The sequence below is a fragment of the Macrobrachium nipponense genome, chromosome 1 (assembly GCF_015104395.2).
Source record: "Macrobrachium nipponense isolate FS-2020 chromosome 1, ASM1510439v2, whole genome shotgun sequence".
Classification (NCBI taxonomy): Eukaryota; Metazoa; Arthropoda; class Malacostraca; order Decapoda; family Palaemonidae; genus Macrobrachium; species Macrobrachium nipponense.
The window spans coordinates 182,226,981-182,245,931 of record NC_087200.1 but is presented as its reverse complement, the minus strand read 5'-3'; the positions used below and the strand labels follow the sequence as shown (position 1 = coordinate 182,245,931).

The following is an 18,951-nucleotide window of genomic DNA, read 5'->3' as shown; positions in this document are numbered from 1 at the left end:
ATGTGCGCAATTTCATGCACAATACAACTAAAACAACCCATGGTTGTAGCTTTTATCAATTTTGAAATATTTTCATATAAAAAATGATAAGTGACAAATTTCAACCTTCGGTCAATTTTGACTCTACCGAAATGGTCGAAAAACGCCAATTGTAAGCTAAAACGCCTATATTCTAGTAATATTCAAGCATTTACCTTCATTTTGCAACAAATTGAAAGTCTCTAGCACAATATTTCGATTTTATGGTGAATTATGAAAAAAATAACATTTTCTTTACGTCCGCGCGGTAAACTCTTCCGAAAAAATCATACGTGCGATTGTGGTAATGTTTGCACCATTTAAATTAGCCGTTACATAACGTTTTATATATGAAAATGTGCGCAATTTCATGTATAATACAACAATAAATAGTTGAAGGTTGTAGCTATTCTCATTTTCGAAATATTTGCATATAAATCACGATAATAGAAAAAAAACCACGTTCGGTCAAGAATTTGACTCTACCGAAATGGTCGAAAAAAACGCAATTGTAAGATAAAACTCTTACAGTCTAGTAATATTCAGTCATTTATCTTCATCGTGAAACAATTTGAAGTCTCTAGCACAATATTTAAATTTATGGTGAATTTTTAAAAAAAACTTTCCTTCCCTCCGCGCGCGGAATTCTCTGCCACAAATCTCCGAAATGCGTAAGTCCCATTCTCGGAATATATGCTCCGTTTCATATTAGGCATTTCATAGTTTTATATATGAAAATGTGCGAAATTTCATGTAGAATAAAACGAAAAATATTTGAAAGTTGTAGCTTTTCTTATTTCCGAAATAATTGCATATAAAAAATATATATATAAAAAATTCGACATTCGGTCAACTTTAGCTCGTCAGATATGGTCGAAAACTGCATTTGTAAGCTAATATTCTTACAGTATAGTAATATTCAATCATTTGTCTTCATTCTGAAACATATTGGAAGTCTCTAGGACAATATTTAGATTTATGGTGAATTTTTGAAAAAAATATGTTTACGTAAGCGCGTTACGAATTCATTTTTTATTTTGTGATAATATTTTCTCTGTGTTGCTTTTATCGTTTTACAATGTGTTATATATCAAAATGATCGCAAGTTTAAGTGCACATTACAACGAAAAAAAAGTAACTTGTTACCTTCAACCGTTTTGCGCACAGCGCGATTTTTTGAATACAATTATAATAATGAAATTTCCGTGTTTTTTTTGCGCTATCATATATCGCATTAGTTATATATGATAATGATAATTTTTTTTTTTTCATTTCTGATGGTTTGCATACTAAACTTCAAGCAATGACAAAAAAAGGAGCCAAAAATGAACTCTTTAATCTTGAAAACTAAGCGCGCTGTGATTTTTTGAAAAAAATATTTTTTCCGCTTACGCGCTCACTCTCAAAACCCTCAAACCACAGGCATTTATTTTTATTTACCGCTCCGGCGTTTAAGGGTTAATGAATTCCCGCTGTAACATAATCATACAGCAATGAAAATTGGTATTCATTTCTTCATGCAATACCAAGTCTTTTTAACCAGAATCAAAAACAGAAAATCTTCCCTCTTCAAGCAATGTATCAAATCCCAAAGGCATGTAATAACATAACATGTCTAAAAAGAGCAAAACTATATATAAAGCACTCATTAAATATTCTCCCATATGAGTATAAACAGGGGCTAGAAAGAAATAACCTGTGTTCACTCTGTCATCTGTATTTCTTATAACAGCATACATACATTTCAAATATTACAAAGAAAAACCATTTGACTACCCTAGGCCTTACACACTAATATGTATATGGAAGATGCCTTTATCTGAAAAATAAGTGGGTGCACTTTCACAAACATAACTATGAAAAGTAGAAAAAGAAGATTGATGTTTTTTAGTTTTCATCATCCTACCTCTTTCATCTGACACTTAAGCAAAATAATTCATAGAAGTGTTTGTATAATGGCACCCAATATGTATGTATATACTTGGACCCTTAAGAATGAGTTATGACAGTGAGATTACCTTCTTATCAACACCTTTATTATGGCACGCAAGTTCAAATTCACAATTATTTCACAAGCATGTCAAGTTCCTAAGAAAGAGAGCATGAACAGTTTCCCAAGCAAGAGCTTTTTCTCAGAACAAGGAAGGAGGCGTCAGTTACTGGTAAAAAAGCACCCATACCAATAGTTAAGTCAATGATACCCATTACATCGATCGTGATTTTTATGTAAATTCTACAAGTGGCCTTCCTTGACCTTACTTGAATCAAAACTGTCTGTGGAAATAACACTTCAATTGGCACTGAGGATTACTGGTTTAAAAAATATTCAATATAAATATTTGCAGTGAAAATGACAAGACTACACAATTTAATTTCTTGGATAGTTAAACATTGGATAAAAACAGCTTCTAACAGACTACATTTGGTCCAATATCTTGTGAACTGAAATTTACAATACAGTACTGCAACTACCATTTGTTTACTTTTAGATACCACAGGTAATAATGAACTTTTACAAAATAATTCTAAAACACAAGCAATATTGCAGAATTAAAAAGCATTAAAATTTTCCTATCATTCAAATCTGAATGAACTACAATGGGATGGTTACACCACCCTATGGAACACTAAGTGACCCTATTAATAACTACTTTTAAGTACACTGATATAAATAAATATGCTTTCCGGTCAGTCAAAAACCAAGATAAAACTTAGTCATTCTGGAATGAAGTAAACACATTCTGAATGTATATACATTTAAAAATATTTCCACTATTGAAGGAACTGCTGTGTATTGTAATTCAACAAATAGTTTACACATTTCACCTACGTCTGTAATAAAATAACATTAAAATGATTTACCCGACAGCAGTTCAGTTAACAATGCAAACAACCCATGGCGCATAAATATGAAGACAACAATTTTGATACTGGATAAGATGCTTTACACACTGTCTCATGTTTTCAGCAGTTTCAATCATCCAAAATATGTGTATATCTCTACAGTATAGTATTTGTAATTTTTAAAATAATCTTTTCTCATGAGAATAAAGACTGTGAACATTACCCTCACGCTGTGCTGAAATTGTGCGTTTCTCAAACTTGAGCTCACCTGCGTACATCATGGATCTGTAAACAAACAACAACATCAAGACTGATGCTGAAGTAACCTTACAATCTACAAGAGTTATGGCATGTTGAAACTTAGGTTATGGAACAACCCAGACATTCTTGGATACCATCCTGGGGTTATATGTGAAGCGTTGGGAATGTTGTCAAGGATACAAAACAGGACTTATTTACTAATTAATGATACCCAATGAGGTACCTAGTCATGGCTAACATTGTGATACCAAACATAATAAGTATAAATAATGTTTTGGCAACACTTGAAAACTGACAAGTCATGGTAAAGAAGAATGAATTTATTGACAGAATTCTAACATATTAAAATGCACATTACTGCAACTGGCTGATGCAACAAAACCAGCAAACCAAACCATAAAATCATCTAAGCATTTCCCTTCAAAATCAACGATATACAAATAGAATAAAGTAAAGGAAACAGCAGGCAAATTAACACCAGAGGGCCTCCCAGATCTGTTGAAAGCTGAACAGCTTACAAAAAATAACAGGTTAGACTGACACTAAAAAAATAAGGCTTTCAAAAACTTGTTGCAGCTTTATACAGGGTAAATTTTTATCAATTAAATTATTTTTTTAATATTTAACAAAATTGTAAAAGTCAATTGAATCCAATTTAATCAATCATAAAATGCCTCAATTATCTATGAGGTGAATCAGATCGCAAACATCACAGCACCTTGACTGGGTACGAATAAGAAGAAATAGGAATAACAACTAATAGCCCCACAACAGGATAAAATATATAACACCACAAAAAAAGTAAAAAAAGACAATGAGATCAGCCATAAGTGCACTTTCAGAAAACACATTCCGTAGTCATATTTTCCAATCAAATGCTGACTGTCTGCAGTATCTGCACCAACAACAACAATACTGAAATCAACTGATCACTAGAACGTAAGAAGAGTCAATCACTTTTAGGTATATTCTAAACATGAAATAAAATGTTCAATGCAATACATGTGATCCCAGACAAAATATAGTCATAGCTTCTAAGCATACCATGGGGTGAGTTTTATGAGTTTGTGTTTGCCTTAAGGCTTCTAATTTTTACAAAGCATTTAAAAAATAATTATTTAACATAATGTCTACATTATTGAAATTCATGCACCTGCTTAAGCCAAATATCTTTGGATTAAGTTATTAGTGTTAACATGAAACAGCCCCCAAGAATAATTATCTAGTGTAAATATCACAAAATATGTACATATTGCATTTTCCTCTCTGAACTTTCACAGCATTTTCCTCTGAGACATCATCAATATATATCCAAAACACAGAATGCTCCATCTTGAGAACTTGTCCTGAAAAATAAATAACCTCTAAAATGCTTTGTGTGCCCAATCAATTTTTGCACTGCACATCATAAGTAATATCCAAATATGCAAACAGCTTACACAACAGTATGCTAATTTTTCAACTACCAGACCACCAAGATAAATTGCCAGTCATATGCCACAACAACAATCACATCAATACCAGGTGAACAAGATGTGCATAAACTAAGACCACTTTATCATAAAATAACAAAGCAACAGAAAGCAGCAGCCTCATACTGCAAATCTTTAAGTGAAATTAAATCCTGTGAGATACTATGTGCTGCATGCAATCAGCTTATTCCATTATAATCATTATTCCAGTTAAGACAAACTTGTAACTGATAGGAAATCATAATACTGTACCGAAGATAGTATGACTAAAAACATCAAAATTAAAATAAAAATATATAACGTTCAATATTATAAAAGCACAACAACCAACCACTCTATAAAGAACAGGCAAAAGCATCAACTTCCACCTACATGGTCAATAATACATAAAAACCACAGAGATAATTCACAATTACATTACCATTTTCATTATATTGAATAATGTCATATATTGACTGCTGACCACAAAATCATGTAAGTGAATGAAAACAGGGTCACAAGCAACCTTTCCACTTCAAAAGACAAGTTCTGTAACTTCTTGAAATCAATCTTTCAATCCCCTTTGGCTGTCCTTTTAGAACTACATCTTGCACATCTCTTTGCTTTCTTGCTGAACAGAAGTTTGAAAAATAAACAAAAACTGATGATTCTGGTAACTTGCTGTTTGAATTGCAATGCAAAGCATCAGGGTCTCAGCAAAAACATCACGATGACATTAAAGAGACTTTAGTAAACTGGAACCATCGTTAACTTTTCAGTGAAAGAAGATTCAGAGCTCCACCACATTAAGGTTGCGTTGAGGGTCTAGCTAATAAAGACGTTTTTCATATGAGTGAAGACTATGCACGCCACCTTCTCTTTGCGCTGAGGTAGACCGTCTTTCAAGTTTCAACTCGCCGCTGTACAGCATGGCCCTGGTCAGTTGAAAGGGATTGTTTTTAGCTGACCTGCACACAGGGGGTGATGATAATTCAACTTATACTGCACACTTGAAAAAGCTATGAATTTTCAGTATTCCACCAAAGAACCTTTACAATTCGCATGTTAAATATTAGTTGGCATTAGTATTTCAAGTAATGGTTGTCAAACAATCAAAGTATGGTATACTCATTGGATCAATAAACTGCCTCCACTACCAAGGACTAAGGTGAAGAAGCAATTGCGCCCATGCTTGTGCCACATTGCAGAGTTAAGGAATATCCTAAAACCCACATGCAGCAGACAGAAGCTTGAGTTTTCCACAAAGAAAAGGCTACTACAATAGGTACATGCAAAGAACTACTGTGCTGGCTGCTATTCAGTACCTGTAAAAAGCACAAAAAAAATACCTGGATGCATGCATTATTCTTTCGTATTACTTTTTAACTAATTTCAATCTACCACAAAACAACCTGCCAGAGAGAGAGAGAGAGAGAGAGAGAGAGAGAGAGAGAGAGAGAGAGAGAGAGAGAGAGAAGAGAAGAGAGAGAGAGAGAGAGAGAGAGAGAGAGAGAGCCTTTTTGTTAAAATACACTGAGATTTTGTATCGTTATCACTTTCAAAGTTAATTATCTTCAATACGACAGGACCGTATACAAAGCCACTTGAACAGCATAATGATTATGTATGGTGAACATGCCCAATTAACCTTTCACACCCTCACTTTAGCAATGTGAACTAAGGAAATCCCTGGAACACACTATGGCAGCTACCAGAAAACACACAGGTAATTTAATCACATACAAATGTGCCTTCAACTACTGTACACTGTTACAAAAATTTAAGATATCCACATGTGACCTGACTTTAAGACTAAGATATGTTAATTCTTCAAAAACCTCAAACTAGAACTAACCCCATGCCCAAATAAAAGTCAGCACTATATAGACAAGTGGTCTGATTGAACATTAATTAAAAGAAAATAATCCCTATACATAGCTAAAATCCTGGAATCATACCATCCCTATTCCAAAAGCCCATCCATAGGTACAGTAGTACATTACATGGATAAGTATTTATAAATAGTCAGTGTACTGTGCAAATTTAATCCAAAACTACCCACATATCCTACAAAGCAAACAAGAAAAGGTCACATGACTAATATAGAAAAAGAGTTCCATACCCGCTGCATGAAAACATCATACAAAAGGCATACTTCAACAGTCTTCCTAAAAAAATACTAAGGAGAACATAGTGGTGCTCTAAACCTGCTTAGCATAAGCCTCTTAACTGTTGTTCAAATATTTGGCTTGACACATGACAAACTTTCCCTCCACACAGAAGTTATGAAATTAATGAGCCAATAAAATTCTTCCTTTGAAATTATATATAAATAAAAAATCTCTAGATTCTGATATATTTCTTTAAAAAAAGGTTGTTGACAAAGAAAAGCCAAGAACTGCACTCAAGAAGCTTCAAGCAAGCTCCAATCCTTCAAGGTGGAGACTAGCAAAAAGGCAGGATATCTGATAAAACAAACATCTCATATATAACTGCCTATGGAGGAACTTTAAGTAAGAGACCCATTCTGAGATCAGAAGCAAATACCTTAAAGAAAAAAAAATATATAAAAACCTATGACTTCATGCTGCTTTGTATATGTATAAATACTCACAAAAATCTACTATATTTTACTAAACTTTTGCCTTCTTAAGCTTTTGTAACTCCAGGTTACACTTTTCTGGCAGAGAAGGTGATCCCACATACCCATGCTTCTGCAAAGGCCTACACCTAGTATAGTAGGAAACCAAATACAGTCCATGAATACGCACATATACAAACCGTTTAAATAACACACAAACTCATCTCAACCATGGTCAAACATAGCATAACCCTAATTCTAAGAAGTCAGGACTCGATCCAATTTATGAATCAGAGCCATAAAAATACGACACTGGCAGTTTACTTTATAATTTTGTATGCATAGGGGATGCAATCATTTTTCATAAACTTTATTCCCAGCTTTTGAATCTGCAAATCTGAAACTTCACATCTCACAAAACTCAACTGAACTGACATCATCTCTTACGTACCTTTGCATGTAATGATACCCAGGTTGTAAAATATGAATGAAACTGAAGTTCATTAAAAGACAAAAACTAACCAAAATCTGAGAGGTTTCCACTCTATTCAATTCTTACCTCTCAATATCTGGTGTTAAAAAAACTTTTCCAAGATGGCTATGTAGTTTTTAAACTTGACTATTGCATATAATGATGATAATAAACAGTAAAAATACATTTATGATAAATAAAAATATTAATTCATCTCTTTTTAATTATCATAAAACAGACCATGTAAAGAGATTTTATACCATAGCCTCAAATATAACAAAGAGCATTAAAAAGGATACGGGTGGGTAGGCCTACAATCTTGAAACAATCAGGACAATCAGGCACCATTCACCAGACACTCTCTTACTCCCTTTGATTTAGTTATCACTTATCTTGCTGAATTCACTATCAGATAATACACCTCACCCATAGTTTTCAACACTGAGCAAATATCACTGCTTGCAAGATCAAACTGATTATGCATGGTTAAGAAAAAACATCATGGAAGATAAAGCAAAAACAAGAAAAAAATTCAGGCTGATATATTCACTCTATGAACACTATGTGAGAACCAATATCAAAATAAACAGTTATATTTTACTAAGCTTTGCATAGTTACAAGATTAGGGTGTAGATGTAGAGAAGTTCCCTAATTTCAACTTCTAGAGAGATCCTCTACTACCAAAAATACTGTAGTGGGCAATTACTTGCTAATAATAAAGAAATTTAGCACTTAAAGTAGTTTCACCACCACTTCATTTTCAAGGATTTTTGGCTTTGTACACTACAGGTAGTGGTAATAACAAGCAATATTTAAACCAGTCAATGCATTGCTTTAAAACTGGTTCTAATTAACAACTTGGACCAGGAAAAACATACCTCACTATCAAAACTAGAATTCTGTAGTAAGAAATTTGAACTTGTCTCCCCCAGGAATTAAAGAAATCAGGAATTGTCTAACTTGTAATACACAGAGCATCTCAATACTGTACAGCGAAGATACTGGAAAAGCATGTCTAACATACTCATTAATGCCAAAGTGATGCATGACTAGCCATCCACTACACCTACTGCCATTGCAGGGCAACTGCCTGTGTTGTCTAGGACAGTTCATTTAAGAAATAGCCACCCCTGCTACTCCAAATACCTGTATAAATATTAGACACCCCACAATGAGATTTTTCACTAGCTTCCGAATGTACTTTAGACAACTACATAATGACCCATAACCTCCCAATCCAACTGAATGGAGTTACTACAGGTCATATTAATAAAGTTAATTGATGCATGTTAATAAAGCAGGATATATTGAACAAAGTGCAATTTTGTCATCACTATTATTTACAAAAGGAGAAATACGGGTTTCACATGAATCAAAATCACAGAAATATGTTAAAAACACACAGCATACATAAAGAACATGAGTCAACAGAGTAATTCTCTAGCATGAAGTTATTTCTCCCATTTGATTATATGCTACTCATATAATAACATGAATATCAATACACCAATTACAATCTTTTTGATGGCCAATATTCACAGAAGTTCAGTTTACAAGCAGTTTGAAAGGGTACCTAACACAAGAGGGGCATTGTACCTGATCATTAAAGTTTATTTTTATGGAAACTAGTGGGCTTTATCATGATCATAAATCAGTTTAAATAGAAAAGTGTCACATTTCTAGACTCCTATAGAGGTTGACCAAAGGATTTGTTCTTGATATGTACTGAAGCAATGTATAGTTACATAAATAATATGGTCAGCTAGGTAGGACAGGACCAAAGGATCAGATTTACAGTAAAAAGCGGCATGTAATGTAACTGGGGTTCTTTTGAGTGGTACCTTACTTTCCTAGATGGAGTGATAGAAATACTATGTACACTTCTTGGAAAAGTTTCACTGAACACCAATGAAAAATGTAACATCACTGAATTAACATTATTAACACGTGTAATCCATGTATTCCAGGCACTAGAGTAAATAATAAGCGAGAGGCATGAAAACCATTGCATGGTAGCAGTCATTCCTCAGATCTGCAATAATAATAAGGTGAACACCTGCCTTTACGGCATCCTAATGATGTCTTTGTGGGCATCCTAATGATGTCTTTGTGGAAGAGTAACCCATGAATTATTTCCTAACAATAAGGTAGAAAAGAGCTGGAACCGATTCATAATGAATCACTTTACTGTCCCTTTTCTACAAACAAACAAACAAAAAATTCTTGATGGTCACAATACCTCTCAAGCAGCAACAATATACCCAAAAACGAAAGAAGAAAAAAAAACTGAGAAAATGTTTTATCAAATGAAAATTTTGCTGAATGAACAGACATCATCAGTTTCAATACATATACACTCCAGCAAAATTAAGAAGTGAAAGGAATGCAGGAAAAATACCTCAAAACTAGTAGTACATCTACAGCGCAATTATAAAAAGCGAATGATGAAAAGATCATTTGAAATCAAGCCTCAGTCTTTACTTCAAAGTCATTCAGTGCCTTAAAAACTGGGTAAGAATTGAGAGAAAATATCGAACCAAGATTTTGGAAAAACCACTATTACAGGCAAAACTGTACAAAGTAGAATATACTGAAATCAAATGTTTGAAAGAAGAAAAATTTCAAGAATTTTAACAAATGTGAAAGTCTTTTGCACAACCGCATGCAGATAAGTACAAACATTTCATACTACTATTATATTAAGTAGTTTAACCATACCACTGAGCTCATTTGCTGAGCTCTCTCATGGCTGGCTCTAATTATTTGTCTTTATCTAAAATAAAGTTTAGATTTTATATAAATGATTTGTTTCCAAAATTTCACAATCATGACTGTCAATTGTATTTGGGCCATCCACCCCAAAAATTGTTTAAATGCTGTGTTATTTCAAATTCTGTGCATGTATGGAATGGATTATGTGGGCTATTCGTAAATATCCAAGGGTCAAACAAGAGTGACCAATTGTAAGAAGTCAAAATTACTTTTGTACCATTCCTCTTGATATGGTGAATTCCGTAGGCCAACACTGGGATTAAATTGTTTAAATTGGTCAGAATCAAATTTTTTAATCTACAATTATATTCATTCATTGATTATAATGCGGTTTATAATGTTATTATATAACCACAACACCACTACTCGGAATATCTATAGATATTCTTGTCATAACAGTAGCTCAATAGGCTAATAAAGCTTTGGGACATCAATATAAACTTGACAGAATACTAATCAAGTATTATACCACCCTCTGATTTCAACTGAAGCCATAAAATTGAGGACGGTACCATCAACATCATATTGTTTCACTGCAAGAGAAACCTGCACTCAAATCCTTGACTTGCAAGTTTCCATTATCCTTAATCCAATCACCTAACAGTCCTGCAGCAACTTCAATTATTTCTACTAAATCCACATGACTGTTTTGCAATATACAGTACAAATTTGTTATAGTCCATAAATTTCATGATTCATAATCACTGCAGTAATATTATAATGAATAGTTTCGTGACTGATTTCTAGTAGTTTTGTTTTGAAATAAGTAAATCCAACATTCAATGAAAACGAAAGGCAGAATGAAGCATGCCAAAGCTTCAAAATGTCCAGAATGATGTTGTATTAACTGAAGAAAAGAAGGCATACAATAAAACTTTCTCTCGTAAATATCAAACAATCAAGACACTGAACCTAAATCCACATACACAAAAATGAAATGCTGAATCTTAACTAAAATGGGATTACAAAGAGTGAGAATTACTCGGAGTGATTAAAACAGGAAACAAACCAAGCCCTGAACTCCACATTGTAACTCATTAAAAAAATAAATTATGATAGGAAAGTCTAATGGAAGTAAAGCCACATGCAGTCTCCTGCCTAAAACCCAGTTATAACTATTGGAAAATAATTTGCACTATGACAGATTTAATAATCAAACAAGGCTGATTTAAAACTCTCTGACACATATACTATGACTACCTCCTGAAACATAAACTAAGCCCTCTTTACTGCAAATTTTTAACCTAAGAAATGTTTGAGTGAAACTTCACTAAGCATTTTTAAGTCATCCAGTTAATGTTAGATTTGGTTACTTTGCCAGACCAATATCTCAAAAGGAAAAATAACCAAATTGTCACCAAACATGATGTTTGGGATTATATTAGCAAAATAAAAAAGCTAAAATCAAAATATAGCAACCAAGATTTCTACTATAAACTGGATCTAAAGGCAGCAGGCTCAACCTCCAAAGTTGAGTGATAGTGCACTTTCCTGTTCCTAAATTATTATCAACCTTACCAACAACCAAACTGGGCCTATGAAGCTGAACAATCTTAGCTCCAATAATTCATATTTGCAAATGGTACTTTTAAACAAAGCCTCCCAGTTTGCATGTAAAAATTTAGCCCCTATAATAAACCAAAATAATTACCTTAAGCAAGAAGCAACAAAATACCTACATGCCCTAAAAGGTTGTTTTTCACTTACCTCAACATTGAGCACGACTTGGATCCAATGTCTTGACAACCATGTTGAATGCCACATATCAAGTAAGGTAAAAAGCGTAAAATGGATCCCTTGTCAACTATGGAACCACTGACTCCCTGTGCTACCTTTATGCCATCTCCTTCCCTGAAAACAACAACCACATTTAAAGTGAGAAAATCATTCAATTACAAAATAACTTATGTAGCCTACATGCAGGACTTGCAAAACTTCACTCACTCTGATTCATAAACAAAGCACTCAATATAAACCAAAATATCTTCAGATTACACAATAGCTTAAGTAATATGTACAAAACAGCTGATTCAACCTACTTTAGTTGGATACAGCAACTAGCACAAGCAATTTCTTACTAAATTGTAATGCTCCCATACAAATGTGGCATTTAAACTCACTTAAAATAATCTAAAATTATACAGGTATATGAAAATCATCTGACAGGTAAAACATTTTATCCACATTCCCACTAAGATGTTAAATATCCAATCACATAGCAACAGCTGAATATAAATTAAGTGGCTTAATCTCAATTCTCTTCCCATTAACAGAAACAACTTCTCTTGTGATTGCACAATTCTCCTGAGTGATATAACGTCTTGTTTCCACAATAAACCTGCTTATTTTCTCCCATAAGAATAGCACAAACTATTGTAACTAAAATTGCTCTGACATATTGTAACTAAAATTGCTCCGACATATCGTAACTAAAATTGCTCTGACGTATTGTAACTAAAATTGCTCTGACGTATTGTAACTAACATTGCTCTGACTTATTGTAACTAACATTGCTCTGACATATTGTAACTAACATTGCTCTGACATATTGTAACTAAAATTGCTCTGACACAGTTCTGAATAACTACCATAGCAATTCTATACATCCTTTCCTCCTTCAGCCCTCCTATTTTCAATATTAATTTATGAATTAAAACTTTAAGCACAATAAAAATATTTCAAAAATTATTTAATTACATGATATATTTACTGAATAGTACATATTACCTTCCTTCCCATTCAGCACCTTTACTCTGGCTTTAAGCAGTCCATGCTTTGACGTTGACAAAATGATAGTCCTGCCATATATCAAGTGCATAAATCCTACATGGCTTCCCAGCAGATGGAGCATAAGACACACTGGGGCCAAAATATTTGAACCAAAATGACACCACAGATTGACCATACCTATTGCTTAAAAGGTTATTTGCTACTATGTACTCCAAGAGCCCCAAAATATAACCAAATATAAACTATGAGTTATGTAATTGTTTGGACCTGGAAGCCAAAACCCTGCATATAAAAAGCAGTAAGATGGTGATGCCTATCAATTTAAACGATCATCAATTACAAACCAAAGTACATCCCAACCAAACTTCTACAGTAACCTAAAAATTCTAACCTTCCAAACCACACACTGAATTAATTACATGTTACTGTATATGAATAAAATGCAAATGTCAATACTAAGAATCAATTAGGGCTTAACTAACTTCATGGTAAAAGCAAAGTGCTAACAAGATTGTGATGAAAATTTAATAAATCAGTGCAGGACAGTGATACACACTCAACATACAATACTGTGCAAGAATTAACCCCAAACAAACTGTGAGACACTACTGTGCTCTAAGGTGCTAGGATATATGCAATATCCTTATCTCAAAATGCAAAACAGGTAATTAAGCAACAGCATCTACAAGATATCTCAAAATAGCCCAAGCAATTTTCACTTAACCCAATATGTTTGTCTCTGCTCAAGAGATCTATTGTATAAGAAGAGACAGCTTGTTTACAGATGAAGCAGTCTGTCCAAAGTCAATAACATCAACGAGTACCCAAGATGGCCTGGACATCACAACCTAAGAATACCTTAACCCACCAGACCATCTTTTAGGACCACAGCCAAGGCTCATTTAGAGGATAGAATCAACTGTGCTTGAGTGTTGAGAAGTTGCCATTTCTATTAGTTCAAAAATTATCTCTATAGCATAGCAAACTCAATTTTCAATACACAAAACTGCAACTCACTTAAGTAACCAGCCCAACTTACTGATAAATTAACACCACTTACTAACTTTCACTAGAACTGATAATTCATGACCTTTACTTGACATGTCAGTTCATCATCCTTCCTATCAATGACTAAAATTCTATTATTGTATAAAGAGGATATTACCAGATTCTACCTCCCTCTGATTGGCTTGGATTATGGTTTACCAATACACAAGGCCTTTGAGGTCTACATCTTTAATTCTTCAAAATGGCCAGATTGCCAAATAATGCCCCTTTATATATACTTCGGATAACAATCAAGATTTGAAGTATCAAATATGCAGACCCAAACATACTTTACTCTTAAACTGGCAACGGGACGTATACAAGGCTATCTACGAGACCGTTGATCTACAGGTCAGTCTTACCCCCCTAAATACATGATACAGTTTGGACTGTGGGCCACCATCGCAGGATTAGTTGAGCCCGTTGCCTTTTTGCATGCACAGCTGATCCTGCTAGGTGGGCCCCTGAACAGCACAAAGCAGGAGTTAGATAAAGGAAGTTAAATCATGGTCAACTCAAATCACATTAAGTGCAAAAGTCATAAAATCAAACTAGTAGAATGCTGAAAATCAGAAGTAATGACATATGGCCTTTATATTGATAAAATGTACTGGTAATATTTCACATAAAAAATATTCACTGACACACCATGAAAATTAATCATACCAGACTCTCACTCCTATGAGCAAATACTCTGCTAAGTAGATATTGTAGCAATAAGCATTTTACTTTGTTCATTGTTCCATTTTCAAATCATGTAATTTATATTTCAGTATACAAGTTTAGTTTTCTTCAAAATGCAAAAAATCTGCACATATAAGATGAAGAAAGAAATATTAACAAGTATCTCTCACAAAAGAAGTTTAGCTATTGACTCATGTATTCTTTTTAAGCCATGTAGATCCATTAGCATTATTCTTTTTAAGCCATGTAGATCCATTAGCATTATTCTTTTTAAGCCATGTAGATCCATTAGCATTATTCTTTTAAAGCCAAGCCATGTAGATTCATTGGCACATCACCTAAATATACATAAGGCTATCTGGAAAATCACTGATCTACATAACAGCTACACCCACATAACCACTACCAAACACTTTCAGCCTGATGACTTTTTGCAGGAGTTAAACTAAGTTAAATTATTGTCAAACATTAATATGGAACATGGATACTATTCCTGAAAACTGGAAGCAATGACATTAACAAGACACAATTTTTTAACATTAGAAACAAAAGTGGTAATATCTCACTAGATAAAATGCTTACTGGCACCATGGAGTCAAATCACAGATATGCAAATGGATCATGACTGAAAAAGAATAAGCAGCAATATTCCTTCTGCATGAATTATAAAGAACACAATACACTATATGCTCTAATACATAAAAATTAACAATCTGGAAAAAAAAAGGAAATGGTTATCACTACAGAACCCACCTACCTGAGCAATATCAGCCAACACAACATCACTTTTACAAAAATACAATAATTAAGAGACTGTACAGTACAAAAATCAAAAGGATTGTCATAATGCTAAAGTTATAAACACAGATTATATATATATTTTAAATATAAGCTATTTCATGTATTTACAAATCTACAGATAATGGCAGATCTATCTTTCATATAATCTGAACACTAAATTCAATACAATTTGTAAATAATTATGCCCATTATAAAGCACGACCTGTCATTGTCTGCTGATCTGTTGTAAAAATATAAATTTCACACATACTACTCAAGTGACACACAATATAAATGACACCATCAAATAGCTATTTTAAATCAATGAAATTATAAACAAGCACATTATTTAAACAGGTAATAAACTTTGCAATAATCTACTGTGATAATCCACAAAGCTTTAAATACTGTACATTTTACAAATCTCTCTATCCACATGACTCTTCCATACAACAATTTTAATAAGCAAATATTTTATTAGTAGGACATCATCCAGTTCAAAACCCCTAAGTAACAGTCTTCTTCCGGAACTGAACCACCCACTATTCATGTCAGAGACAACCTACCTGAACCATGAAACTAATAACACAGAAAAACATGATTCCCAAAACCAGTCATCCAGACTACAGCAGCCATGTCCAAAAATAATGGTAATGTATGGCCCTGATGACTGAGTACCTGGACCCTGCCTCTTGCAAGTTCAGCCACTATATAAACATGACACAAAACTGTGTGTGTCATATTTTGGACATCAAATATTGGGTAAGATGGGCTTCTGGACATACTTGGAGGACTAACACTAACTGGGGAATCTGAACAGAAACAATAATAAGCAGATTCAGTTATTCATGCAGGCCTAGACCTTGTAATAACAAAAGAACTTCACAAGCAACCCAATGAGCACATTTAGTCAATAGATAAAAAATTCTCAGAAGCATTCTATGAAAGATACCTATAACCAGGCTGTCACTCTAGGCCAAAAATGCATAAAGCACTACCTAACATACCAGGACAATATTGGCATATTCTGGCCATACAAGGACAAGAATTGGATTGGTTTGTAGAATTTAGGCCAAAGGCCAAGTGCTGGGACCTATAACGTCATTTAGCACTGGAAAAGGAAATGGATAGTAAGAAGGTCTGAAAGGCATAATAATAGGATGTTGAGTGAATGCAGATGAGAGAGAGAGAAAAAAAAAAATTAACCAATTTGTATTTTTCATAACTTACAAACCTTCGGTCTTAACATTAGGATAAATACTCAGCACCAGCTGGAAACTGGTAAAGTTTAAAATAATTGTGTACGCAAGGGATTATTGGCATCTGTTCTTGGTTACGAGACATGTGGAGCCAAACTGCCTAAAAAAAAAAATTGTCTAGGACAACTGAGTATAATTTTATAACTGCCATATCAACCATATAAACAAGCTTATTTTTGTCCTTAACATTCCATTTCTAAGACAAATGAGTTACTTCATAACCACCATATAAACAAGCTTATTTCTGTATCCTGAACATTCCGAGGTTCACTACTCTCTCCTATGTCAAGAAGAGGGAATTCTCTACACATACTCCCCTTTAAGGTTTAAGTGTGTCCAATCACTCAAGGGATGTGTAACATCATCAGACACTCAATGGATGGGTATAGGTTAAAATTTCAAGAGGTAATCATATTTAAGCCTGAATCATTACCTTGTGGAGGGGCAATATGCTGAAGCCCCTTTGTGTTTTTGTATGCCTGTATAAGTCACCAGAAAAAGTTTTAAAAAGCTATCATGTGTAAAGAAAGGCCCTGATAACAAGTATCTAGGAAATAGTTAAAAAGGCATAATTCCCGCTTTCCTGTAGTTGTCACTTGTTTCTAAGGTTAATCAGAGCTCTTATGCAGAGGTGTAAGATGATATAATGGTAGCCAGAGTGAGAATGCATGTTTTGCATAATTTCCTTTTATAAAGATATAATTTCTACTGTTTCCTCTATTCTAATCTTTTCTATTTTTGATAAATTTGTTAAGATATATAAACAGTAAGACAATAAAGCAACGAAAATGTTTCATTATTCTCATAACCAAATTCAGTTTTTTTTATTACTTTAATTATATAAGTACTATACATAATGAATATGAAGCCAAACATGTTTGTCAGACATCCAGAGGTTAGATTTTCCTAGCAAAATTGTTGCAGGATGTACTGGTTGGGTTAACATTACATGTTAAAACACCACTACACAACATCGCAATTACATTATGACATTCATCTCGCACACTCAAGATAAGATTAAGTGAAATATTTTCATAAATAAATTTGAAATGTAACATCTAAGCTAGACATCTCTTACTGTTTAGGTAACGAAAAAGGTCTTAAAATAACAGGTTACGATAGGCTAGGAACATGGTCTGGCTTTTTAAAGGGCATCATTTGGTGATAAGAAGCATTACTGTTTCAGCTAGAGGTCTTAATGCTGGATAAACATCCTAAAGTGAATGTAAATGGTAGGTCATGATAGGTTATTGCCTACATTAAGCCTGTGTTGTATAGAGCAATGCAAGCTAATGAAAGCACTGTTATTGGTCGAGACAAATTTGGATCCTGAGAGAACATTTTTAAACTACCACCTATTTCTTAAAAGATAACTAACTGCGGTATCCGAGAAAACTTGGACATGAAAATGGTATGATAAATGGGGTTCTTTAATAAGAGGTCTAGAAAAAAAACCCTATTAATAATAATAAATCCATTACATATCCAGCAAAGTTAACAGCTGAATATATGGGGAATGGATAGGGAAATGTCAATTGCAACCTTTGTTAGTTCAACTCTTCATTCAAATCTAAGGAAGGCATTCCTAACTGGGTGCTGAGCAAGAACAAGGAGCAAAACTGGAGCTTTCTTACAAAAGCACCAGCTCTTCCTTTCATACAGACTTTCTTTGTACATTCTGCTTACATAACCTTAAAGATCTTGCAAAAGGAATTTCTCTGGTAACCTTAAACTTTAATGTGATTCTTTCCTACTTTCTTCTTTTGCAGTTTTCCAGTCGTTCAGCTGATTCCGTAAATAATTTTTTGACAAGTAAAATATAATTTCCATAGTTTCCCTTTTAACATCTCTTAACCATCTCTAAGGTGACTGAAATATATTTTCCTCATTAAATTTCTCCTCAAACTCATTATCAAAAACCAATGTAAATGAACAATGTCTAAAATTTCTAAAATAATCAAAACCTCATTTAGGAAAATGTTGAAGGTATACTGCTAAAAAAAACAAAAAAACATGAAAAGACAGACAACACAGCTGGATGCTGCCTATAT

The 18,951-nt window shown here is 33.6% G+C and overlaps 1 protein-coding gene across 2 annotated transcripts; it reads right to left on the bottom strand.

The window, feature by feature from the left end:
* Positions 1–2,531: 2,531 nt before the first annotated feature.
* LOC135219894 (inosine-5'-monophosphate dehydrogenase 1-like) lies at positions 2,532–16,228 on the bottom strand. Of its 2 annotated transcripts, none has more exons than XR_010315526.1 (3): positions 16,208–16,228; positions 12,108–12,251; positions 2,532–3,147 (listed from the first exon to the last, which is right to left on the bottom strand). XR_010315526.1 is itself a non-coding variant. In XM_064257052.1 (3 exons), exons 1-3 carry the CDS (start codon positions 14,578–14,580, stop codon positions 3,042–3,044), a joined length of 291 nt encoding a protein of 96 aa, XP_064113122.1. In that variant the 5' UTR covers positions 14,581–14,824; the 3' UTR covers positions 2,532–3,041. The 2 variants fall into 2 exon arrangements, 1 of the variants encoding a protein (XP_064113122.1); XM_064257052.1 differs by lacking the exon at positions 16,208–16,228 and adding an exon at positions 14,540–14,824.
* Between the last annotated feature and the right edge of the window lie 2,723 nt (positions 16,229–18,951).